The sequence below is a fragment of the Dermacentor albipictus genome, unplaced genomic scaffold (genome assembly GCF_038994185.2).
Source record: "Dermacentor albipictus isolate Rhodes 1998 colony unplaced genomic scaffold, USDA_Dalb.pri_finalv2 scaffold_16, whole genome shotgun sequence".
Taxonomy (NCBI): Eukaryota; Metazoa; Arthropoda; class Arachnida; order Ixodida; family Ixodidae; genus Dermacentor; species Dermacentor albipictus.
Window position 1 is genome coordinate 4295656 of NW_027225570.1, and position 26757 is coordinate 4322412.

The 26757-nt window shown below is 45.7% G+C and overlaps 2 protein-coding genes across 6 annotated transcripts in view; one reads left to right on the forward strand and one right to left on the reverse strand.

The window, feature by feature from the left end:
* LOC135920482 (USP6 N-terminal-like protein) overlaps positions 1–26757 on the forward strand; it is a 236858-nt gene that overhangs the window by 47296 nt on the left and 162805 nt on the right. The gene's annotated exons all lie outside the window — the stretch shown is intronic.
* On the reverse strand, positions 1280–7131 carry LOC135920500 (uncharacterized). Of its 2 annotated transcripts, none has more exons than XM_065454779.2 (5): positions 6866–7131; positions 4813–5076; positions 4356–4413; positions 3828–3993; positions 1280–1522 (listed from the first exon to the last, which is right to left on the reverse strand). In XM_065454779.2, the coding sequence occupies exons 1-5, from the start codon at positions 6965–6967 to the stop codon at positions 1402–1404; spliced, it is 711 nt and encodes a 236-aa protein (XP_065310851.1). In that variant the 5' UTR covers positions 6968–7131; the 3' UTR covers positions 1280–1401. The 2 variants fall into 2 exon arrangements, with proteins under 2 accessions (XP_065310851.1, XP_070385083.1); XM_070528982.1 differs by having other exon boundaries at positions 1396–1511.

Consider the following 26757-nt stretch of genomic DNA (forward strand, 5'->3'; position numbering starts at 1 on the left):
AGGACGATTCGTCCGGACGAGTCTGCTTCGCTTGAGCCGCTTTTTTTTTTTTCAGTTGCCCCAAATTGTGGAAGTCGCAAGACGACATGTCTGGGCTGTATGATGGATGTTGCAGCGTTTCCCACTTGAACTTTTCCACTTTTGTATTAACTACATCAGCGACGTAGGGAGGGGCATTGTTGTGGACCAATATGACCCCGTCCGTCAATTTTCCACGCCGTTTTTTCTTGATTGCGACACGTAGCCAATTCGGCGTTTCACAATATCGGAAACGATTGATAGTCCCTCCGGGTTTAGCAAATTTGATCAGTAATGGCCCCTGGCGATCGAAAAAAAAAAGTCAGCACGTTTTCAGCGGAACTGACTGCCCTTGCTTTCTTTGGAGATGGTGAATTCGAATGTTTCCACTGTAAGAATTGCCGTCGTGTTTCAGGCTCGTAGTAATCGCACCATGATTCGTCCCCAGTTATAATTGCAGACGAGAAGTCGTCACCCTCGTTGTGATACTGGATCACACGTGTCAAGGCAGTGCCGAACCTCTTGCTTCTGCACTGTAAAAAAAGTTTTCGAAAAAAAACAGACATTTTCTGGCAGCTGTCCTGCCAGAAAAAGTCTGTACAGTTCTGTTTTCCGTTTTTTCAGTTTTTCGGTTATCTTACAATGTTAATGTTTTATCATTTACCGAAAATCCCTGTAAAATTTCTGTGAAATTTCATTTTCTGTTTCGAAGCAAGTCTGTGATTTTCAGGTTTTTCTTTCTCATTATTTACTGAAAGCTTGTAAAATGTCTGTGAAATTCACTTTTCTGTTTTCATTGATTGTGTTATTTTACAGTGTTTCTTTTCTGTCATGTACAGAAAATCTGTGAAATTCACTTTTCTGTTTTCAGTTATTCTGTTATTTTACAATGTTTCTTTTCTATCATGTACAGAAAATCTGTGAATGCAAATTGAGTTTAGTTGTGTGTTTTTGGCTGCCCTGTTAATTTACACACAATGTTCTTTACACAAATTTCTGCAAAGTTCTGTTTCCTATTTGTTTTTCTTTTATTCAAATTTTTTTCCCCGCACAAAATACGGTTTTTGTGCAAGCAAAAGGGCTCAATAAATTATAAATATGATCTTTGCATCGTTTATACCAATGAAAGTGTGATATTACATAATTCGTTGCTCGAGGGAAGTTGCCTGTAGTAATTTAAGAATATCTGAATATGAAACGTTTGCACAACACACTGATTTTCATCAGTATAGCATTGCCTGAGAACCAAAAGCCAAGCAGCTTGATATGAATGAACACTTTATTAAAACGAAAGTCACATCAGCAGTCTTCTATAGCTCGAAAAGTATTTCTGAGCCCAACATAATAAAATGTTATACAACACAAGCAACAGAAACTAAAAATCTAAAAGTCATAGTCTTTCAAAGCCGTTACGAGTGCAGCCACTCTTGGTGACAGGCAGTGCTGCTTCGCGCCATTCTTTTGCACCTTCGTTCCTCTTGCAGGATTAATACCTGCAATAGCCCTGAAACAAAGAGCCACGAGCTATCACTAACGACCAGGCACGAAAACAATTTTTATAGTTGAAAGACAAAAATATATTCGTTCTACACTTGCACAACCATTCTGACAAGGGCGGATGTGTTAAAAAAATCAGGTCTCATATATGATCCGCTATGTTTTGAGGGGTAAAAGCTAAGTTAGAAAAGCACTAATATCTTACCTGTTCCCACCCGGAAATAAAACTCTAGCTTTGTGAGGCGTCACTTTGCTGCTCAAACCTTCTTGTCAAGCTCCTCATAGCGATAAAGCAGCAAGATTCGTTTTATCAACAACCGCACATGAGCATGACTCACAGGCACTGCTAGGCGGAAAGAGCATACGATGCTTCTACAATGTCATTGTTTACGAGGCATGTGTTGGAGTTTCCGGTCATACAGGTACCATTGGAAACAGAAGTATCTAGGATGCTAGTGAAGTCATTTAAGTACCTTGCTTCTTAGTGATCACCTCATTTTACTACCACATATTAAATGACTTGAGATCGATTTTCATCTCCACAAGTGAGGATTTGATCCAGTGGGTAATGATAAAAGTGTTGGACTCGTTCGTGGCTCATGCGCCCTAGGAACTCATAGCTACTACAGTACATGTGACCTTGTGAATGAGGAGGTGTAAACGGATAAAACAAGGAGAAACGTACTTTAATAAAACGTTAGGTCTCTTTTGTTTACCTTGCTACAACGGTTTGCCATGTCAGAACGCACCCCTCTCCCATAAAAAACAGCCTGAAATCCGTACCCCGATTCCGTTACCTTAAGTGTGTATGTGTGAGATGCGGCAGAAAAAGAGCGGGAGAGACATCTTTTTTCCGTCCGATTGATATCTTATATACAGGGTGATTTTTGTCACTTTTGAAGATATTTGTTTTAAATACTTAGCTACGTCGGTGTGGTCTTCTGAGCTGGACTGTACAGCAAGGCAGACATTAGGTACCTCAAATGTATGTGTAGTTACATAATTTAACTTTGACTGACTTTTCTATTTGTCATCTCAGAAGCAAGGTAGGTTATGTTGCAAAATTGATGGTCGTCAACTTTGAATATGAGCTGTTTTAAATATTCCTAAACGGCAGTATCATTCGAGACATCGACCAACAAAAATACGCATATGAAAGCTCGTTGAGTCATCTTTCCACCATTGCATATTCATAGAAAAATCACTTCTCGCACTTCTAACGCATGCAGCAAGCACAGACACAGTTAGTGTATTTTTATGATGTATAAGTTAACTAGATTTCGGCGGGAATACAATTAGCAGTTACGGCATTGTATAGTTAGGTAAAGTGGGCCAGCCAATTGAACAGCTTTCCTTCGATACTTCGAAATACATTGCCGGGTAACAAAATTTAAAAATAAGCCTAACCTTCGATGTTGACAGATAAATTTTGCGATACAACCTTCCCTTTAAAGCAGAAATAGTAAAGTTTGTTACCTAATTTAGGCTTATTAATCGTCTAATTATTCATCCTTATCAGGTACACAATGTCCACTTTGCAGTACAATCCAGCACAATAGAAAGCATCGGCGCATTTCTCACACTTTTTAAAATAGAAGGCTGCAAAGGTTAAAAAAATTAACGTTTATAATACAGTTGCGTGCTTGTCACTTGCTTTGTTTTTGTGTTGCGCTTTATTAGAACAAAACAACGAAGTACCTGATCTCAGACCTTCACGTTTATAGAATGCATCCTTGACTGTATGCTCTTGCATTAGCCTCCCAGCAGAATAGACAGCACACAGGCGTGATCCTTAGCTGCTGCTGTACTGTTAACTATAGAAATAAAAGCTTTCTTTATGATGTCTCGCTGTTTGACACATATATTAAAAAATGAGACTGGATAATGAGGGCATGTTATTACGTCAGTCAATGGTAAATCAATTATTAATTTCCTGTACTACAATGTTGCTAAAACTCCCTACCTTAAAGCAAATTTTCTTCGGTGCTGCTCCTATACTACAGCACACTACCAAATATCTTTAGCGTTATTGCGTCCCAGTGCTAGTTCAATGCCAAACTGAAGAAATGCCAACTTTCACATCGATAAGCAAACTTCATTGACAGTATGATATTCTCGATGAACACGTACACTGTACAAAAAGCTTTTCAGTTGAAGTGCATATTCTTCGCATACTGTCAGTTTAGCAGCGTAGTAACCGCTTTTCTAAATAAGGTTTTTGAAGATTGGCAGACTGCAGTATGCATTTGCGCAGGGCGTGCTGTTACGTCAGGCAAGTGTACAAGTGAGTGAACATTGGCTTCAGTTCTTACCTCTGTGTGAATTCCAAGCACAGGCTCGTCTCCTTCTGGTACTGGATGTTAAAAGCAAAAGGAGCAAAGAACAGCAGCTTGACGGCCTCGTCTGGCTTCGATGCATGAAGTACTGGATGGGTGTCCACGCAGATTGTGTATGAATTAGCAGTGAGAAAAGTCCATCCTGGAAAAGATTTGGAAGGAAGAATTATTATTCGCTTTGTCCTTCTGTTTTCATTATGTCTTTCAGTTGCGCGTACAGTCTCTTTATTCAGAGGGGTGGGTCCATCACCATTAGTTTTAGGAAGATAAGTGAAAAACGAGGAAGGGATAACGACGAAGATTGCATTGGCCTATACATGATAGGCACATCGAGCCAACAATACTCATTAAGCATTTCAACCAGCGGGAAGTGTCTTTTAATAAAATGCATACATTTGTCTAATATAATAAAGATTGGCATTTCGGACAAGGTAACACCATTTAGTGCATTTTTTCAGCAATTTTTTTATGAACTGCCTCTTTAGTCAGTCATCAGTATCTTACCTTTCACGCAGATGAAAGGACAGCTTGGCAGATCCCCCAAGTCATCGTCGCTGGCCGTCTCCATACATGAAAAATCCAATTCACATGTGCATTAGCGTTAGGATCGGTCAATGGGATGTAATAAAAGAAGAATGATGCCTTAAGTCCTCAACACCGACGCCATTTCACTTAATATGAGTTACCATTGCGTCGCACGCTAAAACACACCGCAGCAAGTCTGCTGGCTTTGAGAATAAATTTTTGTTTATGGGCAAGGTTGACATAAAACTTCCAGATTTTCCTGTTATCTCAGTACAAATGTTAGAGACGTGGGATTAAAACAATCACTGCACTACTGTTATAAAAGGCAGTGCTGACTTAGTTATTGGGAGGAATAAATTAATGGGACACTTCACATTGTGCATTAACGTGCGACGACTGCAAGGAAATAATGCAAACTACATTTGTCAGTTCTTACCTCTGTTAGCTTGTAGAACAGCTCTTTGTCTTCTCCGAAGATTGCGAGCAGTAGTAGTGGCATGGCTTCGTATTCAACTGCCATGGACTTCCTGTTAGTTTTGGCAGCTTCTATTTCTTGGAGACAAGACTTCACGCATTCTTTTTTTACTTGGCTGTGTGCGTAACGAAAAACTTGCCGTCCAACGGTCTTTAGCCGGTCATCAAAAGTCTGTGCAGCATTTGAGCCTAGCAAGATGTTTAAGTGGTTGGTCAGGTGCTTTGCCTGAAACAGAAATGGCCAGCTTCGCTCAATGTCTCGAATATTTTTGGATGCAGAAAACCAAAACTACCCACAAAATCACTTTCAGCGTTACCACTGCTTTTACCGCCATCTATGACGATTAGCTAACTCAGTGAGGCCCCCGCCAGCCCCAAAACACGCGCCAGAATTCAATGCCGCGGATGGCCTACGGCTGCCTGGACAAAAAAGCGTGCTGTGTACAGCGTTGGGAGCCGGCGTGCGAGGGGAAACGAGGAGGAAAGCGCCGCGCGGAGGAGAGTGTCATAATCCTATGAGCCAGTGACAACTGGTCAGGACGTGATTTCACACATGCATGAACTTGAAACGCAGCCGCTCGTCCAATACGTGATAGTAGACTCTTTCAATAGCTTGAAGGCTCTGGTAACAAACAGCTACAGCTGTGCGCCCACAAAAGCTTGGCGTACGCAACGGGCGCACCTAAATCGCAATGCCAACTGTCCTGGAAACGACAGTTTTATTTGGGAATAGCTAGCGCAGCACCTGAACAGCGTAACATATTGTGGCGTAATCTAATGACCCCAAGTCAAGACTACTGAACTGTGTGCTGAAGAATTTTTTTTTCAGTTTTATTAATGCAAGCACCGTTAATTCGCACCAGGTTGCATGCAAGCGTCGGCGACAGGCGACGCGACGGACTACGTCAGCACAGATCCGCGTTCGCTCGAAGCCCAAGCTTAGCCCTTAAGAAGTCTAATAACCTGTGCCCCCAATCTGCTCGTAATTTAAGCATGCTGTCAAGCATCTACGCCGTTTGCAATTCTGCTCCAGCCTTTGAAGAGAACTGACAAGTGCGGGTGACCGATGGCCCGTTCCCCGCATAACATGCATCTCACCGTCCAGAACTAATACGTGATATAGTCCAATATGGTAGTCTCATTAGCCGACAAACAGATCAAACAGCATATTCAACATTACAATTTTCAGATTATATTTCACAGCCATAGCAAAAGCCGTGTGGAATCTATTTGACGCTTATACCGATACAGCGGCGGCGACCAGGCCGCCGAGCCTACTGAGGCGAAGACATGCTCCACCGCAATACACGGGTGAGCGCAGGCCGCGCAGCAACCGCAAAGTGGGAAACGAGCGATCCACCTCCGGGTCGACGTTGCTTGTCGACAGCTAGGCAAGGGACTAGTTCGGCTCGCGCGAGTGGCCGGTGCGCCGGCCGCATGACGACAGTCGGCGTGGCGGCCAATGCCGCGAGTCGAAGCTCAAGCGAGAACCCGAGCCCTGGCAGATATCAAATTTAACGCACACACGACGTTAAAACACGTTGCAAAGATTTCAAATAGCCTTCAGAGGCAATCGTGAATGAGATGGAAATGAAGGGCTGCGTGGTTCCGGTAGCGAGGCCGCGGCACGATTTAGAAGCTAGCACAATGGAAATATGAAATAGACACAAGACGTTTGCCGCTACGACGGCGTCCGCGGCGGCAAGTGATTCGCGCGTGAGCGCTCGTCCTGTTCGTTTTAAGCTTTAACTGCGTGTCAAAGCTGCACCTTCACCATGAAGTTTACGGAGCGTAGGCAGCTTGAAACCGCAAGGCGGAGAATGAAAATTACAAAGGGCTGGGGCTTTCCCGCAATTTAGTGAGATGCGAGCTCTGTGCCCATGCCTTAATATTTCGCAACAGTAATCCACCGCCATCACACGCAACATCTACAATATAGTTTAGAGATTTCCACCGGTGACACAAAGCAAATCACACTGTCTGTATCAAGCGGCAAAGATTGTTTGTTCACTCACCTGTCCAAATGAAACGAATAAATCGACGCACGAAGACACCAAGCCCCTCTTCATGCGGAAGCCATCTTGCGAAGTGCAGCTCCGCATCAAAAGCAACCACATAGTACTAGTTGTGCGAAAAATTTAGTTTACTACACTCTAGGCTTTAAAAAATAAACGGATGTTTTTAAGGTTCTCAGGTGCATTATTCGTACCTTACTTCTTAATAGAGACGCACGTGACTAGACCACGGCGGTCAAAAACAGAAAATGTCTGTTTTTTTGCTTGATCACTTTTCTGTTTTTTCCAGTAACAGATTTTTTCCGTGTGGCAACAGTAAATTTCTGCAAAAACGACTGTAATTTTACACACTTTTTTTACAGTGTGGCGGTGGTTCAAAATCTTGGGCATCCATTGTGCACACAAGATCCGATAACCGAGATGTTCATGAATTGTGGTGTGAACCGAACCATGAGTGATGTTCACGCGCTCTGCCAGTTAATCGATGCTTATACTTGGTTCTTGTCTAATCAGCTCATCAACCTTTGCAATTGCGTTGGATGTGATTGCACGGCGGCTTTGGCTCGGTCTTGAATCGTCTTTGGAACTTTCACGACCTTCTTTGAATCGTTTGCTGCAACGCTTCACAGTGACCATTGAAATGTGATCACAGTGACCTACGTATATGGCAGCCATACGGCTACTAATTTGTTTTTGGGAAACACCTTCAGCTGTCGAAAACCTCACGGCACCACGCTGTTCAACTTTTGGAGCGTCCATTATGTCACGCAACCATGTTCAACCCAGTGTATGAGAGCATTAAATAACATTTATCCTCACACCTGCGTGTCACTTTTCCAAGTGAGATGCCTGTGTGTGCTACGCGCATGCCTGGTACATAATGAACCGAACCATGCGGGGTGGGTTGCCTCACTTTCATTTGACTCGCACATTGGAAATGCGAACATGCATCTTGATAACGGGCGAGAGTTCACTGCACGTATGCACAAAACCTCGCAACAAGATATTTAAATATACGTATAAGTGTCCAATAAATCTACATATATAAGAAAACGTCACTACATAACGAGTCAAACGAGGCGAATACATACGTTGGACAATCACAGATTAACACATCACAGAATCCTAAGACAACCCCCCCTCCCTCCACTCTCCCCGATGTATCGCGCTCGGTGGAAGGCGGCGCGCTTCCTCCCCGCTTTTCTCCCTTGCGCACACAAGACCGAGCCGAGCCACCATCGTCAGCTCACCCCATAGAGTTTCATATTAGTATACCTAGAGGCAAATCTGGCGCTGCGATCGTTCAACCATCATGGGAATGATGGGAAGTACAGGCTTCGGATTGGCATTTTATTGACTGGCGAACTAGTCTACAAGTATTTTTTTGGCAGTTTTGGTTTCGCTCCAAGCGCAATTGCTATAACCTGCAGTGGGGCAGTGCAACGCAAAGCTCTCTGCCTTTGTTATGTTGCTCGGAGTGGCGACAGCGCCCTGGGCCAGCGACTAGGACGATGCTTGTGTCGCGGTGTGGCGTCGAAGTCGTGACGAGAAAGCGGCGGCATCATAAACGTTGAAAGAACACTGTAGTGTTACGTTCTTTATGAAACTTCAGAATAGGACAAAGAAGGCACTACTGATACAACACATATACAGTTGTACTTCTAGTGGCTTGAAAATCAAATTTTATTGAGGGCTTCATTATGTGCTCGTTTATGTGCTCATTGACATGCGTGTTTTAGGACTTTGAGAACACAAACTTACTTGTGGTAGGAAAGATAGCTGCTTCCGAGCTGTAGTCTAGTGTCGCACGATGGGTACCCGCAAAGCCACGCTGTAACGCTTCGGAAGCGGTACGCCAATATAAAATATGATGAAGCATACTCGTAGGAGGCCACTAGCGTCCTAGCCAGCACTGCAGCAGATGTGCTTAAAAGTACTTGAAGACATTCAGCAATCGTGACAGCCGACGCAATCTTTTCGAAAGAGCAAGAGAGTTCGCAAGTGCCTGTCGTCTGCAAGAAAAGTCTCGCGTTTGCAGCGAGCAGGCGTCGTAGCAGACGACACTTTTAGCATTCCGCTCAAGGGCGCAACGCTTTGCCACAATACAACATTTTTATTTCCAGAAATACTTGGTGAGTATTTTTATACAAGTACATGCACGGTTGTTTTGCTGTTGCAAAAATGAATAAATAATTATTTTTTGGCGTTAAATTGGGAACAGAATCGCACAAGTATGGATACCCTGGTGTGTCCTGGTGACAAACCATAGTAAACCACGCTTCCATCTCAAATTCATACAAAGTTTAGGTAGCGTGTTGTACATTACATAACCTACCGCAGAAATAGAATTAGATTTTACGCGATAATATTTGAGTATAGCTTTGTCTACTGCGCCAGAAGCAAACGCCACTAGTCTAAAGATCGAAGTCAATCCGAAGCCTGTACTTCCCATCATTCCCATGTAGGTTGAGGCAACGCTCATGAGAACCCCCATAGACACTAGCGCCACATTTCCCTCTAGGGTATTTATTTAGAAACTCTATGGCTCACCCATTCCACCCTCCACCCACCTCACGCTTTCACTCGCACATGCAGCATGCGGCAAGTGGTCACGATGTTATTGCCCTTGGACTTTATACAGAACATGAGGGCGACGGCAGGAATGTGCCTGGAGTGTCCGTATAATTGCTATATCGCAATAATATAACGGTGTCCGGCAACTGAAGCGTCGCATGAGCCTTTACTTTTCCGCAAAAGAAGCAACGAAATCGAACTTTCATCACGCGGAAATCCGCTCCGCCGCAACAATGTCCTTTTTTTTTTCTTTTGTGGGGCCAGAGCACCGAAATGAAAAAAAAAACGCAAAGAAAACTATGTTGGCCACAATCTAATGCCTACTTTAGGCACCTAATGTGGGTACCGAAGGAATGTCGAAGAAAACGCTAGACGCTTGTCCCACGGAGAACCCATACGCATACTGCTCGGTATCCTACACCGGCGAGACAAGACTTTCCGGAGTGTTTGCGCTCAAGAGAACGCGTTGCCATCCGTCGGGTCCTCGCAGTGGTGGCGGCGAGTGACCATTGTTTCTTGTGCTCGTCCAATAGCCAAAAGGCGTCCAGAACTCTGCCAGGCGAAAAATCCATTCGGCCAGCGAAAAACGAACGCGCACCGCAGTGCGCGTCGCGGTGGTCGGGGCAACACGAGGAAAGCGCATGCGCTCTGGGTTGCTCTGTTGGCCCGCGGGTAGCGAGAACGAGAAACTTGAAAGAGGCTCAGTGTGGTCACCGCGAGTAAAATTCAAAGTGGAAAAATAAGAACGTAGTTACTTTTGCTGGCTCTAGTGTCCTGACATGGACACGTTGGCGCAGGTGAAAAAAAGTTGATATTCTTTTGTGTGGCATGATGGCACAAGTAAACCACCACAATGCTTCGTTTCATCTGACCTCGCTGCGTGCTTTGTCAAGTTGTCTGATAGTGTGTCGATTTGGCTTGTCTCGTATGTTCCCACGCACGATATTAGAAAAGTCAATGCACCTTTAAATGTTTGACAGCAATAAACCCACTAAGTTCCGGAATTGAAAATCGAAAGCATGGTTTTGGAAATGTCAGTGCAGCTTTCTCATCAAAAGTTTGTGAGAACTTTAGACCCATGAAGTTTCGGCATTGAAATCCGTGCGCCCTGTAGATTACGCGGCCTCCGCGACGAGCCCGCTCGCCATCAAAACGCCCGTGAAAGTTTGCGCTTGGAGCCCTGGCTACGGCCCTGGTACCCGCGTCGTTTCTTTTGCAGCCGCCGTTGGCACCCAAGTTCCTCTCTGGCCGTGGGAACCTCTTTGTACCCGCGCAATGTTTGCAGGGCTTCGCCGTCTTGAAGCCCTGCAGGCCGGTAATGACTGAACTGAATCTCACCTGGACCTTCGTGAGGCTTCACTGCCCCCGCTGCCCAACACAGGGGAATGGTAGCGGGACAAAGCCCAGACAAGCACTGTGCAGTGCAACCTCAACGTAGCGATAAGAGCCGTGAAATAGAGCTGTTGCGGACCCCTGCGGGAGCTGGACGCCCCGTGCGTTGATGTGTTTGCTGCTCCGTGCCGCGGTTCCTGCGTCAGGAGAGCGCGTCGTGTTCGGTTAGAGGTAGCCACGTTGAAAAATTGTCCGCCCTCTCTCTACTGGGATGAGGGGTGCAAGCGAAGCTCCTGGTCCGCGGCCCTTCGTTGTCGTAGCGCATCGGCTTCGCGCCGCCTCACGGCAAGGTCGCCACGTCGACGACGAGCCCTTTCTCGAGCGAGCTCCTTTCCTTCAAGGCATAGCACCTAAGACGGTCGCACACATTTTGCAAAACATTCCTTCGCTTCCCCGCCAGGTGACTATCACGTGGGTACCTGGGCTTGAGTGTGTCCCCGGGAACGAGCGTGTTAATACGCATGTCCGATGTCTTTCCCTCCGGACCCTGGACGACCACTCACCCAACCCCACGGAAAAACCAGGAGAGGGCATCTGCACCTACCACCAGATTACCACGTATTACAGGGATGGTAGACGAGATTTACCTCACCCTTCCCATACCGCCCATCAGAGTTCAATCTGGCGCCAGATCCAGACCAAAGCATTTATTTCTCCCTCTCTGGCGCATTTATTTCACCCTGGTCTCCATAATCCACAATGTACCACCTGCCGAGCGCCCCGGGCAGATCTTTTCCACTGTTTGTGGAGCTGCCCCACGCCCATGGCGGTAGAGCCTATTCCCAACCCTTCCTTTTCATCGTGGAAGGCTGCTCTTCGGGCCACTTGCTCGGATGACCAGCTCTGGCTGGTGGACCGTGCTTGCCTAGAGACGTCCGACCAGGGGGCTCCCGGACGTCTAGAGGCCCAAATATATTGAAATATATCCAATAAAGTTTTATCCATCCATCCATCCATCCATGCATCCATCCATGCATCTATCTATCCATCCATGCATCTCTATCTATCTATCTATCTATCTATCTATCTATCTATCTATCTATCTATCTATCTATCTATCTATCTATCTATCTATCTATCTATCTATCTATCTATCTATCTATCTATCTATCTATCTCCATCCATCCATCCATCCAGGCGGCGTTCATCAAACGCCGCCTGTTCTTCGGCTGAACGCATGACGCGCAGCCCACTCTCCTTCAACGCAGCCTGCTGAACGAACCAAACGCGGCGTCCCCATCTGACTTGCCGGGCCTGAACTGGCGGCGGGCGCGAGGCGAGCGAACACGTGATCATACGACACCTGTGATTTGGTCGCGCCTTGCGCTGTGTCTACTTTTTCGTACATATAAGACCCCGCTTTGAAGGTCGCGTATGATGAACCGACAGTGGCTGAATTAGTTACCGGAGGTCGATGGTTCGAATCCGCAGCCTGACAAGCAATTTTTATTTTCGCGCGGCTTGCGTCTTTTCGCACGCCAACACCGGCGCCGACACGAGTGAGGCAATACAAGCTTCGCTCGAAAAATTGCAACGCCATACGTTGACCTTGCCTTTAGCGTCGACACTTGCGGGCGTATTCTCGGACGATCAGTTTCAGCGATAGTATTGCCTTCGCGTGACGTAATGCTCAACCAGCCAATCACAGGGTGTCTACTAACGGGGAATTTTCAGTGATTTCGAGTATTCTGGAAAAACTCAGAGAATACTCAGGGAATTTGCTTGTATGGGGAAAAATTAGCTGTAATTTTATTGAAAGGGGACGAAAGTCGTGGTAATGCTGGCTCGAGTAACAGAGGAATCGTAACGAATGGTCTTTGACGCCGCGTAGTCGGCTAGAGGAGTTGCCAGAGTACAGTCAACGAGCGACCTTCCGGACACCGGACCGCTTCGCGGCACCGCTACGTACCCCATAGGGTCAATGTATATGAGAACGTCTCATATTTCGGGTGCAAGAACCCTTCGCCGTCACATTTTCCGGAATTTCTGCCGTGACCGCAGGTCCGAAACTGCAGTAATAAAAGCCACAACCGCCGCCGTCTTGATAACCTTGCCGCCTCGAACCGGCACACTCGCACGCAGATCCGCTGGCAGCCGTAGCCACACCGCGGCGATGCTTGACCTAGCTGTTTCGTGGTTCGGTATTAAGTTTCTTGCCGTTCTGTGCCGTGTTTTTCATTGACAGAATTCACCGCTGTCAGCAATGGCACCGTCACCGCCTTTATGGTCATCGCGATTGGCTTCGAAGTTCGGAAAGCACGGCGCGTTGCATAATGCTGGTTCCCGAAAGTCAGCTCCGCCTCGTTACAACAATGTTACGCTGTGAAGCATATCAAGTGTAGGAAGGGGCAACTGTCACGGGACACGGTATGTATTCCTTAACTATGCACAAGTGCACCCGCCACCTCCTGTCACAGTACGAGCACCGATATGCCTAATAAGTGTACTGGCAGGCCTTCAGAGCTTTTTCGGGCGTGCCTGTGGTGATTTGAGCCCTTAAGAGCTGTAAAAGACGCATTCATTTTTTGGACGTTTTCGCGGCCCTTAGGGAGATCGAAAAATCGCACGCTGACTGCACAACTGTCCAAGAAGATGCTTCAAATAGTCCGTGTGGCGAACGCACAGCTCAAGAACAAGACAGGGACCTACACATTGAGAAATGAACTGGGAAGGAAGCATGCCGCTGCTTTTCTGAAGGAGCTTGCACTCTAAAGGCAAAGTGTAGGCTGACGCCGAAATGCAGGTGTCCCTCATCCAAGCAGAAAAAAAAAACTCTTTAAAACAGTGAAACGCAACATAGGCTTTGTGCCCATGCTGTGAGTGTGTCAGGACAGTTGAGGTTAACGTACCAGCGGTTGCGAGAGAATCTCATTTGTGATAAAGTTTGGACCTCATACAAATTAGCTTGCCATCATATGATAGAAATAGCTCATATTCGAAAATATTCTGTGTGCATGTATTTATTCGTATTTCAGAACGTTCGACTCGATTTGCAATGGGTTTTACTATTTCTTTCGAAGATATTTTATTCGCTGCGCATTTTACTAACTCCTCCCTTGTGTTTTTTTTTTGAACAAAATAAACACTGCCCCTTACTATTCAAACTGGATTAAGTTGTTTTTCATATTTTTAACATGCTTGCTTGTGACACCATTGGGCGACATGATGTAAGGAGCCCGTCTTGACTTAAAACTCGGGGAATTCACTCAGGGAATATTGCCAAGGCACTCAGGGAAAACCTGGAAAACTCAGGGAATTCAGGGAATCCCCCCCTATGTCCCTAGTAGCACGCTTTGTTGCCTCAGTGTGGCCACAACGTTAGCTTCTAACATTGCCTTAACGTGGCTAGCATCCTCTTTTTGCAACGTTAACGCAACATACATAAGACAACGTTGAGACAATATTGCTCCAATGTTACATCAACTTTCAGTCAATGTTAAAGCAACTTCTGGAGACAATATAAATGCAACATTGCTACACCTTTTTATTTGCACACATGCAACGTTCCCACGACAATGTCACTGCAATATTGCCGCAATGCTGTCATAACATTTCAGAAACTTTGAGACCGCATTCTAAATCACTGAAATATTTCAGCTATCAATGGTTGCTGGTCAATAAAATAATCTCGTGAAAGGCTAAACAGTCTGCAATGGTATCCTCATACCACAACGGTTACGGCAGTTTAAGGTCGCAAGAATGAGCAACTGACCATTACTCCTTGCTACACAGTGATGCGGTGCTGAAAAAGACCACTTTAGAGCAACGTTATCAGCATGTTGCTTGGTAACATTGCAGCAACATTATCTATTGTTGAAGAATGTTAGCGCAACATAATACAACATTGGCAATGTTGTTGCAACGTTGCAGTAACATACTGTGCTACTAGGGGTAATGCCTCTCGGGGCCTTTAGGATATTGAAAATAAATAAATAAATTGGGAAATGTCAGCTTGGTAGACACCCTGAATCAGCGTGTGCCCGATGGTCGAGGTGATAGTATCGCCGAAAGGGATCGTCTTCGGAATACGTTCCCGGTTGATGCTTTCCTTTCTCGAAAGGGCACCGGTGCTGCCCATCTCGGTCCTCTCGCGCCATTTCATCTCTGGCAGCAGCGCCTGTTCGATGCAGTGCGTCGCTCTGGCTCGGCCTGCTCTACGGGAAGGGGGCGGGGGGAACGCTGCCGATAACAATTCTTAATTGCGCGCATCGGCTCGGCGCAAGGAAACGCATCGAAGCGATGCTGATAGCACGACGGGAACCGAGAGGCCTGCGAGGAGGAAACGAGATCGACACAGCACCGCCGTGCTCCCGCAAGGGCTGCAGAAAATAGCGTCAACCTTTCTTTATCCTTTCTAGAACCACTTCTCTCTCCCCATCATCAGTCATTCCGAAAGAAATCGCGTTTCGCACCCGGTTCCCCCAGCGGCGGCCGCGTGTCTAAAAAAAAGTGCAAGACTTTTAAGATTCGCATTCAAGAGTGAAACGCGATTTGCTCGGCATGCTCTTGAGTCACACATAGACGAAACGTGTGCCTGAGCAAGCGGAGCGAACCAAAGAACTCGGTCTCTCGGAGGGAGAAACGATCTACGCGAGCCAAACGTCGTGATCGGCCCGGACAGCCGGGCCGCGACGCGCCATGAAGGCGGGCGCGATCATGGGGCTGACGCCTCGATGGGATCGTCCTCTAGAAGCTGGCGAGTGGCGCGCCAGCTGTCGGGGAAGCGCCGTACATTGGGAGGAGGGGGTCGTCTGTGTTTGCCGCAAGATGGCTCTGCGTGCTCGCCAAGCGCAGAAGAAATGTAGATAGATAGATAGATTGTGGGGTTTCACGTGCCAAAACCACTTTCTGATTACGAGGCACGCCGTAGTGGAGGACTCCGGAAATTTCGACCACCTGGGGATCTTTAACGTGCACCTAAATCTAAGTACACGGGTGTTTTCGCATTTCGCCTCCATCGAAATGCGGCCGCCGTGGCCGGGATTCGATCCCGCGACCTCGTGCTCAGCAGCCCAACACCATAGCCACTGAGCAACCACGGCGGGTGGAAGAAATGTAGGGGAAACGTACTTCGCTACGCGTGTAACTGCGACTTCTGTAATTTACATGCTCATAATTACCGATACACACCGCAGTCAGTATAACTTTCTACGGCACTTTCCTAAGGCAACACCGCATTCACTAGAGGCGGTTTTGGCCTGCTTTGAAGCATCGAACTTACGGCTGAGTGGTAGCGTCTCCGTCACACACTCCGGAGACCCTGGTTCGATTCCCACCCAGCCCATCTTGCAAGTTATTCGTGAATTTCCTTCCGCCATTTTTAGCTCACGGCCAACGCCACCGACGTCACTGGCTTTTCCGCGACATGAGCTCCTTAACGCTATCCCTATCGCGTTAAAAGGTGGAATACCTCTACAAGTTCCACTCGTTCCAGCCGATGCAAGTTGCGGGACGCGTTCGCCACGCGTCTCTCCTGGCGCGTTTCTTGGGCGTCTGCGGCTGATCCTTCGAGAGCGGCCACCGCATGTAGTTCGTGCTTGAGCGCGCACAAAAGTTAGCAGACGAGCGTCTCCTCGCCCTCTTCTGCGTGCTTGACTGCGATTTGCTATGCATCTCTAGTCGTAAGTGCCATTTTGCCTTGCTACCTTGCAGAATTTTGTGTGAAAACATTTGTGTGAGATAGCATTGTTCCTTGAGCTGGAATATTCTCAGAGGTGGACACTGCTTGCAAGAATAATCGAAAGACATTATCAACTAATTAACCTCAATATCATAAATAAATATACTTAATTACCTTCAGGCACATATTGCAATTTACTAACTGCAGTCTTGGCGTTCGTTCGTAAGGCATGTCCACTACGAATGAATTCTAACGATCGAATGGGTATCGAGATATGTGCTATGAAACGTGCTTGCAGTAAAGATGCACTATTGTTCCACTTCGTTCTTTTTTTTTTTTAACAGACCGCCGTTTTATACAAGGAAGCACAAAGATACCTGGAATGGGCACGTATTTTGTAGCACACTATGACGATGACTATCTGGAAACTGGTGTCGATCGTCCCGAAAGTTCATTCCGAGTCGATAAGCCTTGCAAACTCGCCGGTTAAAATTCGTAAATTGCAATATGTGCCTTAACCTAATTAACCCACCGAATAACTAATTCCCCCACCGAACATTTAAAAAATAACAACCTTGCACCACTCGAACTTAGAAGAAAGAAACAGGTACTTGAATTCTTTAAACTACTTCACACCAACAATTTATCCCTCGACCCATCTAAACATTTATCGCAGTTTCGACCAGAACTACACGCCATCGCCGATGATGCATTAACCCCTTACTTTGCAAGAACAAACACATATAAGTTTTCTTTTTTTCCTCGAACTGTAACCGAATGGAATTGTATAGTTGAATCCACTTCCTAATCTTGTAATTTCATGGTTCTGTTTGTTTTATGAATCTGATTTTCATTGTATGTGCCATATGATGCCCTCTGTTTGAACCACACCGATGGCACCGGCTGTTGGAATCTCAGCGCTGCCACCAGCTGTTGGAACCTCAGTGCTGACGCCCGTTGTTGCAAATGGGTCGCAAGCCCCAAGGGTAGCGTTGGCCTGGTGGCCTGGGGCACACTGGAAGCATCCGAAGGTCCCAGCAAAGCCTGAGTCGACTGCTAACAGAACAACTTGTTTATTCTAGCATCGCAAAGAGCGGGCGGTCAAGTCGACCGAAGTAGAGAGACGGGAGAGCACGTAACTCAACAAAAGAAATCGGAGCCTCTCTCCTGGCGTCCAGGGGCAGCTGCTTTTATACTCTTGGCGTCGCGGGCAAGAAGGAAGGTCACAAGATGACACCACGTGACAGCGAGGCACGGACGGACTGAGAGACATGTAGAGACGAGTGTAGTGACGCATCAGCCGGGCCGGCGCCGGTCAGACCTCCTCGCTTCACACTTGGGGAGCTCCTCTCCCCGGCTGCCGCGCTTTGACAAGCGTGGGCACACACACACACACGCACTCACAAAGACACGTGGCACTGAACATGCCGGGACGCGCTCGGCGGGGATGCGTCGCGGCCGCTCCGAACGGGCTAAAATGTCCGCCGCTTTTTTTTAACGAAGCCCCGGCGTCCGTTGCATCCGCGCTGGCTTTACCGCGCGTCGTAGGCGAAACGTAACACCTCCCTGCTTGGACCACATGTCCACAGTATTTAATAACTAAATAATAAACTTAATTACTGCATGTCCGTTAGTTGATTGGATATGTTTCGATTTCTCTTGCAGGATGTCCACACCTCTCAGAATATTCCAGCTCAAGGAAGAGAATTATGCTATGTGCCACGGGAGATCTTTAAAATTGTATAAAACTTATAAGTGACCGCTCTGCACATAACGGCTCCTTTGTGACTACGTACGAGTCTAAACAAAGACTCGGTGTTTCAGCGTGGTGCGCAGCGTGCTGTAGCAGCGACGATGCCTGCCGAGTCGCGGTAGGACTTGTCACGAGGGGCTTCGTCTTTTCGTGGGGCCTCATTGTGAAGGCCTCGGCAGTGTGTGTGTGAATCTTCGTAACGCACTCGCCGTGACAAAGCTTCGCCTCGCGCGTTGTTCCGTAGAAAGTTGGCCGCGCGTTGCACGCTTGAGTCGAGGTTCGGGGCGTGTCGTCTGCTCGAACGCTGTTGGGCTGCTCCGCATAAATACCGTGTGTCTCAGGCAACGTTTGCCAAGCTGTTCAAAGAAGAAAACATTACCTTCCGCGTACGGTCGTCGGAGGCCTGGCAATCGAACGCCATAGGTCTTAAGATCGTTTCTTGCACCGTACTTTTTTTTGTCTTTTTTTTTTCCTTTCAACAGCTTGGCTAAAATTAGCTGGGTCACCACATAATTCGCTCGCTGCTGTTGCCGCACTTTCTCACTCCAGCGTTTGGACAGCGAGTGTGCGCGGTCATCGAGCGAGATCTGTCCATCTTTGCTTGTGCGCCCACGACACAATCTTAAATTTAGTTTGTAAGCGAATGTTTACAAGTTCATATATGGCCGATAAAACAGCTATCCTTACTTCGTATAGCTGTCTACTAATTTTATATATACAATCAGCCTATTTTATGTACACTGCAGGACGAAGGTCTCTCCCTGCGATCTCCAATTACCCCAGGCCTGCCCCAACGGATTCCAACTAGCGCCCATAAATTTACTAATTTCATCTTCCTGCCATCCTCGACTGCACTTCTCTTCGTACCCATTCTGTAACCCTAATGGTCCGACGGCTATCTAACCTGCGCATTACATGACCTGCCCAGCGTCATTTTTTTCTCTTAATATCATTTAGAATATTGGCTATACCCATTTGCTCTCCGATCCAAACCGCTCTTTCTGTCTCTTTAGGTTATGCCTAGCATTCTTCGTTCCATTGCTCTTTGAGCGGTCCTTAACTTGTTCTCGAGCTTCTTTGTCAGTCTCCAAGTCTCTGCCCCATATGTCAGCACCTGTAAAAGGCACTAATTGTACACCTTCCTTTTCAATGATAATGGTACCCGTCAAGAGCTGGCAATGTCTACCGTATGCGATCCAACCCATTTTTATTGTTCTAGGAATTTCACTCTCGTGATCAGGGTTCCCTGTGATTAATCGACGTAGGTAAACGTACTCCTTCAGACTCTAGAGGCTGACAGGCGATCCTGAACTCTTGTTCCCTTGCCCAGCTATTCATCATTATATTTGTCTTCTGCATATTAATTTTCAACCCCACTCTTACGCTCTCTCTGTTAACGTCCTGAATTATTTGTTGTAACTCGTCTGCAATGTTGCTGAGTAGAACAGTGTCATCGGCAAACGGAAGACTGCTGGGATATATTTGCCCTCAATCCTTACTGCTAAGCTTTCCCAGTTTAATAGCTTGAATACTTCCGGGAACGCAATGAATAGCATTGGAAAGATTGCGTCTCCTTGTCCGACTTTCTTTATTGACATCTTCCTACTTTTCTTGTCGAGAATTAAGGTAGCTGTGAAATCTCTGTAGATACTTTCCAAGATATTTACATAAGCGTCCTGTACTCCTTGATTACGTAATGCATCTATGACTGCCGTTATCTCTACTAAATCAAATGCGTTTTCGTAATCTATGAAAGGCATATAGAGATGCTGATTGTACTCTGCAGATTTCTCGATTACCTGATGAATGACATGGATGGGAACCATTGTAGAGTAACCCTTCCTATATATATATATATATATAAACACACACACACACTTTGCTACAAAGATTGCTAGAGGGAAGATGAAGTTTTATTCAGTGAAAGGGCCGAGATGGCAAAGTAGACGGCTAACTGGAAAGCAGTTAAGTATCGTTTCAGTTATCACGAAGGCGTCGAAGACAGCTTCGCGAAGACAGCATAGAAGTCAATAGAGAGTTTTAGAATAGGGGCCCCATTAGTTTGGGGCCCCAAAGACTTTGTGGGTGTTGGCGTTAGGGCATGCACGAGTGAAGAGTTTTAGAATAGGGCTTTGCGTTTGAGGATAGCGTCTTGCGCTGACAATGCCACTACAGTGTCTTTTCTATTAGAAATAATTAAATAAAATATACCATTTTATGATAGGAATAGTAATTGTGGCTTGCGTGTATTCACGTTTAATTACAATTTAAAGGTTATTTTGTAAGCAGCAAACAATTAGTTGCACTTAGTTTTGAGCAAACCAACTTTGCGTGCCTCCTTCATCAGCCAAGCTTAGCCGTGTTAAGCCTTATGAGCCATAAAATCCACAATTGAATTCGGAATCGGTGGCGTCTAATGAATCAATCTTCATAACACACGCTAGTTGAGAGAAAGCGATAACCACAGTCACTTCTTCTAGCTTGCATTACCACGAATCGAATGCGCTTTGGTGCTAGGTTAGAGCCGTCGCTTCGGTGGGTCCCGCCATGTTTGCTAATGCAAAGCTTTTGGGGCCGCTATTTGGGCTCCCGCTAAATCAGTAAAATAGCATTCCCAACGCAAAACCCAAACGCAGTTTGCATCTCAGTGGCTTCGACGCTTCGACGCAGCATGCGCAGTGGCTTCGACGCTATTTCTTTGGGGCCCCAAAACGTTTGGGGCCCCTATTCTAAAACTCTCTAATAACGATGTAGGCTTCTTTCCTGCCTAAACATGGTGGCGGCTGAGCAGGACGTTCGGAAACTCGATTGTAAGGTCGTCTGCGCATAAAAATAATGTAGACACGCTTTTTCTATACCCTTAATGTAAGTCGTATCGTGCTTTTTCATAGGTTGGCTGGTGCAAATACTTAAAATTCAGAAACAACGTGCGCTTTTGTCAACTCTGTCTTGTTGCCGTGAGGTGCTGTCGCATCACAGAAGCGTTTTCCAGGCGACTCAAATCGCGTTCCATTACGTGGCCTCGAAGCTGCGCCGACTGTCTCATTAGCTGTCTATGTAGACCATCTGCGATGCTGGCCAGAATTGGAACACATCTGTAGTGTGTGCTCTGGCGTTGCAATGTAGGGAGCACGCCCTGCCACTGTAATGTCATTCGGCGGTGTGGGTAAAAGAGTGAAATTATTGCTACGAGAGTGGGATTACGAGCTAGTTGCTTGAACGTGTGAAAAGCAGCCCTGGCTACATGTACCACGCAAAGAGGGACAACACGCAGAAACTGTGTTGCCCTCTTTGCGTGGTCTTGTAGCCAGCGCTGTTTTATCATTAGAATGTATAGTTCTGAGAAAGCTCGCCAGTGGAAAGCGAGTGTGAAGGCTTTAATACTGCAGTAATCGCGAGTAAATGGCGGCAGTTAACTTCTGTTGAGTTGCCAAGTAAAGCCAAGCGTGGTACCACAAGACTGGCCTGACGTGCATACGCCTTTAAACTGTATCAGGGTGGGCGCTTGATGAAAAGCTGAATACACGGAAGCTCGCGGCAAGGCTATTGAATTGGGCACTGGTTGGCCACTCTACCAGCTCGGCGAAAAGTCGAGGCTCAAGGAAGGCGTCAGGCCCGCTGTTCGGTGCTAGCCCTTAGCGAGTGCGAACGTTATCCAAACCAGTCGTACTTATTCGTAAAACAACCTGAAATATATATATATTAGAGGCCGCACGAATTGTGGGTTATAGGTGTTTATAGTTGCAAATTGACGACAACGCCAGTTACGTTTATTTTTATTTATTTATTTATGCAATACTGCAAGCCAGTAATTGGGCCCTAGCAGGAGGGGCTACAAAGGATTCATACAATGAAAAACAGCAACAAAAATCAACAGAACACGAAGACCATAGCAATGTTCAACCATCGAAATTTACAATATGGGACTCGAGCACCTTCAAAAAGTCGGCAGATTCAAAAATCTGTCGGGGCAAGGAATTCCATTCGGACACTGTTCGGGAGAAAGAAGTGTACTTGTGTGCCTTGGTTCTAGCGAAAATTGGCGATAACGAGTATTCATGGCAGTGTCTAGTTGTCTTTGTAGTTAAATGTTTTATGCAATTGGGAAGTATTAATTTAGTTTTCCCTGCAAGACAGTTGTGAAGAAACCCAAGACGACTAATTTTCTGGCAAACCTCGAGAGTCGGTACATTGTACTTCTGCATCAATAAGGATGGCGAATTGTGTCTTCTGTATCTATAAAAAATAAATCTTATTGCCTTTCTTTGGACTCTTTCGAGTTGCATAACATCCTTCTTATAATGGGGATCCCAAACTTGAGCAGCATACTCTTGTTTTGACCGAATACATGTATTGTCAGCTAACATCTTGGTACTAACTGGAGCGTGTTTCAGTTTTCTTTTAAGGTACCACAGCTTCCGCAGGGCTGATGAAAAAATGTCGAATATATGCTCCGACCAAGCAAGCTTATTAGTTAGTCACTCCTAAGTACTTATATTGGGAAACTTCTAATACAGGCTGGTTATGGAGCTGATAAGAAAAAGAACTAGGAAATTGTTTCTTTGGGACACGTAAAAATAGTTTTTCCGAATTCACCGCCATACCCCAACGCATACACCAATCATCGATTGCCAAAAAGAGTTTTTTGCAACAAAAAATGATCATTTATGGATGATAGTTTCTTAAAAACAGCACAATCATCAGCAAATATTTCTATGGATACATCATGAGGCACTATGTCCACCAAATCATTAACATAAAGAAGAAACAGTAGCGGACCTAAAACACACCCCTGTGGAATGCCCAAGGTAACAGACAGCGCACTAGACGGACAGTGATCACTTTCCACAAACTGCTTTCTATAAACTAGGTACGAGGCAATCCACTGAATAATGTACAAAGGTAACCCTATACACTCTAATTTATACAATAATTTTCCATGATGCACTCTATCGAAGGCTTTCGATAAGTCTAAAAACAGAATGTCAATTTGACCAGACTGGTCAAGTACACTCGATATCTTGTGTACCGTCGAAATAAGCTGTGTGGTTGTAGGTAGACCCTTTCGAAAACCGTGCTGATGGAGAGACAAAATATTGTTTTTAGTAACAAATTCCTGAATAAAACTCACAACTATGTGTTCCAAAAGCTTGCAACAACTACTAGTAAAGAAACAGGACGGTAACTTTTAGGAAGCAGCTGGTCACCGGCTTTATGGACAGGTGCCACACGGGCTATACGCCAGTCAGCTGGTACGACACCAGAAGTTATTGAAAAGTTAAACATTGTGGTCAAAAAATTTGAGATTTGTTGAGCATAACGCCTTAAAAATGTATTTGATAGTTCGTCAGGGTTAGTGGATTTCTTATTATCTAGCTTCAATAGCATAGCAAGAACCCCCTCACTAGCTATATTCGACTCATTTTCTAATACAGGAGAAACATTCAGCAGGTTATATTCGTCATGTGTTGAAAAAACAGATTAAAAGTACTGATTAAACGTCTCTGTAATAAAAGTTGGGTCATCCAGAATTTTATCATCAACTTTGAGTTTCTGAATCTTTTTACTTTGACTGAGGTAGCGCCAGAACTTTCTGGGATCACTTTTAATGAAGTCGGCAGTAGTGTTGCTAAAAAAGTTTCTTCTTGCTTGTTTTACTTTACGTTGCAGATCATGCTTTAGCTCCATAAATTGTGGAGTGAATGTGTTGTGCTTCTTTCTCAGGCGCTTAATTTTTCCTTTAGTTTGTATTACCTCCCAACTAATCCAGATACGTTCCCAATCCTAAGGGAAGAAGTTCTCAAGGGCATCCTGAAGGGAGAACACCTCTTGCCCGCAATCGACCTAAAAGGGGCCTTCAATAACATCTCTCACGAGGCCATTCTCAAGGGACTGAATGACATCAGCTGTGGGGAGCGCATCTTTAATTACGTTAAATCGTTCCTGACGGGCCGGACAGCAACCATCGAAATAGGCCAGACACGATCGGATACGATCGACGGGCAGAACAAAGGAACACCGCAAGGGGCGATAATCTCCCCGATTCTCTTCCAACATCGCTGCGGAAGATCCCCGACCTAGGTTACGCCCTGTACGCAGACATCATGCGCTGAACCACCAAGAGGTGACCCTTCAAGAGGCCGCGACGGCCGTGGAGAGATTTGCGGCAGCAAGCGGGATGCGTTGCGCGCCCGAGAAGTTCGAGGTGATCCGGGTGCATGGAGCAGGAATCTACAAGTCCTCCGGCCCTATTGATCTCTATCTTGAGTGCCAGATCACGGAAGGCAATAAGACTAGGATTCTGGGTTTTTGGATCCAGAGCAACCTGAAAGCCTCCCACACCATCCAAACCCTAAGGTCTGCCACCAACCAGATCTCGCGGATTATAAAACGAATTACAAGAAGCCGCAAGGGCATGCGAGAAGAGGACACGCTTCACCTCGTCCAGGCTCTGGTGATCAGCAGAATAACGTATAGCATGCCTCTAACCCTACAGATAGAATAGAACTGGCAGAACTTTCCAAGTTAATCAACAAGCGTAAGACAGTTGTCATAAGGAAGTATAATATGGATAGAATTGAACATGCTCTCAGGAACGGAGAAAGCTTAAAAGCAGTGAAGAAGAAACTAGGAATAGGCAAGAATCAGATGTATGCGTTAAGAGACCAAGCCGGCAATATCATTACTAATATGGATGAGATAGTTTAAGTGGCTGAGGAGTTCTATAGAGATTTATACAGTACCAGTGGCACCCATGCGATAATGGAAGAGAGAATAGTCTAGAGGAATTTGTAACCCCACAAGTAACACTGGAAGAAGTAAAGAAAGCCTTTGGAGCTGTGCAAAGAGTGAAGGCAGCTGGGGAAGATCAGGTAACAGCAGATTTGTTGGGATGGTGAGTAGATTGTTCTAGAAAAACTGACCACCCTGTATACACAATGCCTCATGACCTCGAGCTTACTGGAATCTGGGAAGAAGTCTAACGTAATCCTTATCCACAGGAAAGGGGACGCCAAAGACTTGAAAAATTATGGACCGACCAGCTTACTGTCTGTTGCCTACAAAGTATTTACTAATGTAATCGCAAATATAATCAGGAACGCCTTAGACTTCTGTCAACCAAAGCACCAGGCAGGATTCCGTAAAGGCTACTCAACAATAGGCCATATTCACACTATCAATCAGGTGATAGAGAAATGTGCGGAATATAACCAACCCTTATATATAGCTTTCATTGATTACAAGAAAGCGTTTGATTCAGGCGAAACCTCAGCAGTCATGGAGGCATTACGGAATCAGGGTGTAGACAAGCCATACGTAAAAATACTGAAAGATATCTACAGCAGCTCCACAGCCACCGTAGTCCTCTATAAAGAAAGCAATAAAATCCCAATAAAGAAAGGCGTCAGGCAGGGAGATACAATCTCTCCAATGCTATTCAGAGTGTGTTTACAGGAGATATTCAGAGACCTGGATTGGGAAGAATTGGGGATAAGAGTTCATGGAGAATACTTTAGTAACTTGCACTTCGCTGATCTATTGCATTGCTTACTAACTCGGGACCGATTGCAATGCATGCTCACTGACCTTGAGAGGCAAAGCAGAAGGGTGGGTCTAAAAATTAATCTGCAGAAAACTAAAGTAATGTTTAACAGTCTCGGAAGAGAACAGCAGTTTACTATAGGTAGCAAGGCACTGGAAGTGGTAAGGGAATACATCTACTTATGGCAGGTAGTGACCACGGATCCGGATCATGAGACTGAAATAATCAGAAGAATGAAAACGGGCTGGGCTGCGTTTGGCAGGCATTCTCAGATCATGAACAGCAGATTGCTCAAGAGAAGTGTGTAACAGCTGTGTTTTACCAGTACTCATGTACGGGGCAGAAACCTGGAGGCTTACGAAAAGGGTTCTACTTAAATTTAGGACGACGCAACAAGCTATGGAAAGAACAATGATGGGTGTAACGTTAAGGGATAAAAAAGGAGCAGATTACATAAGGGAACAAACGTTAGTTAATGACGTCTTAGTTGAAATCAAGAAAAAAAAAATGGGCATGGGCAGGACATGTAATGAGGAGGGAAGATAACTAATGGTCATTAAGGGTTACAGACTGGATTCCAAGGGAAGCGAAGCATAGCAGGGGGCGGCAGAAAGTTAGGTTGGCAGATGAGATTAAGAAGTTTGCAGGGACAACATGGCAACAGTTAGTACATGACCGGGCTAGTTGGAGAAATATGGGAGAGGCCTTTGCCCTGCAGTGGGCGTAACCAGGCTGATGATGATGATGACCTCCTAGATTATGTATGGATGGACAGGCGGGCCCCATTTTGATTTATCTACACAGTGGATAGTTTCACCATACAATGGAAGCACCTTTTCACCATTGTTCTTTATCATGGGCGCTTACCTCTGCCAAGATATCATGTATCGCTCAGAAGAATGTCTATTATCGGGGAAAAAGGAATGGCTGTGCATAGTTGATAAACACTGCCATGGCTACCTCTCGGGACATGGGACTGTGTTTTTGAGCTTTATTTGCATAACAAGCTC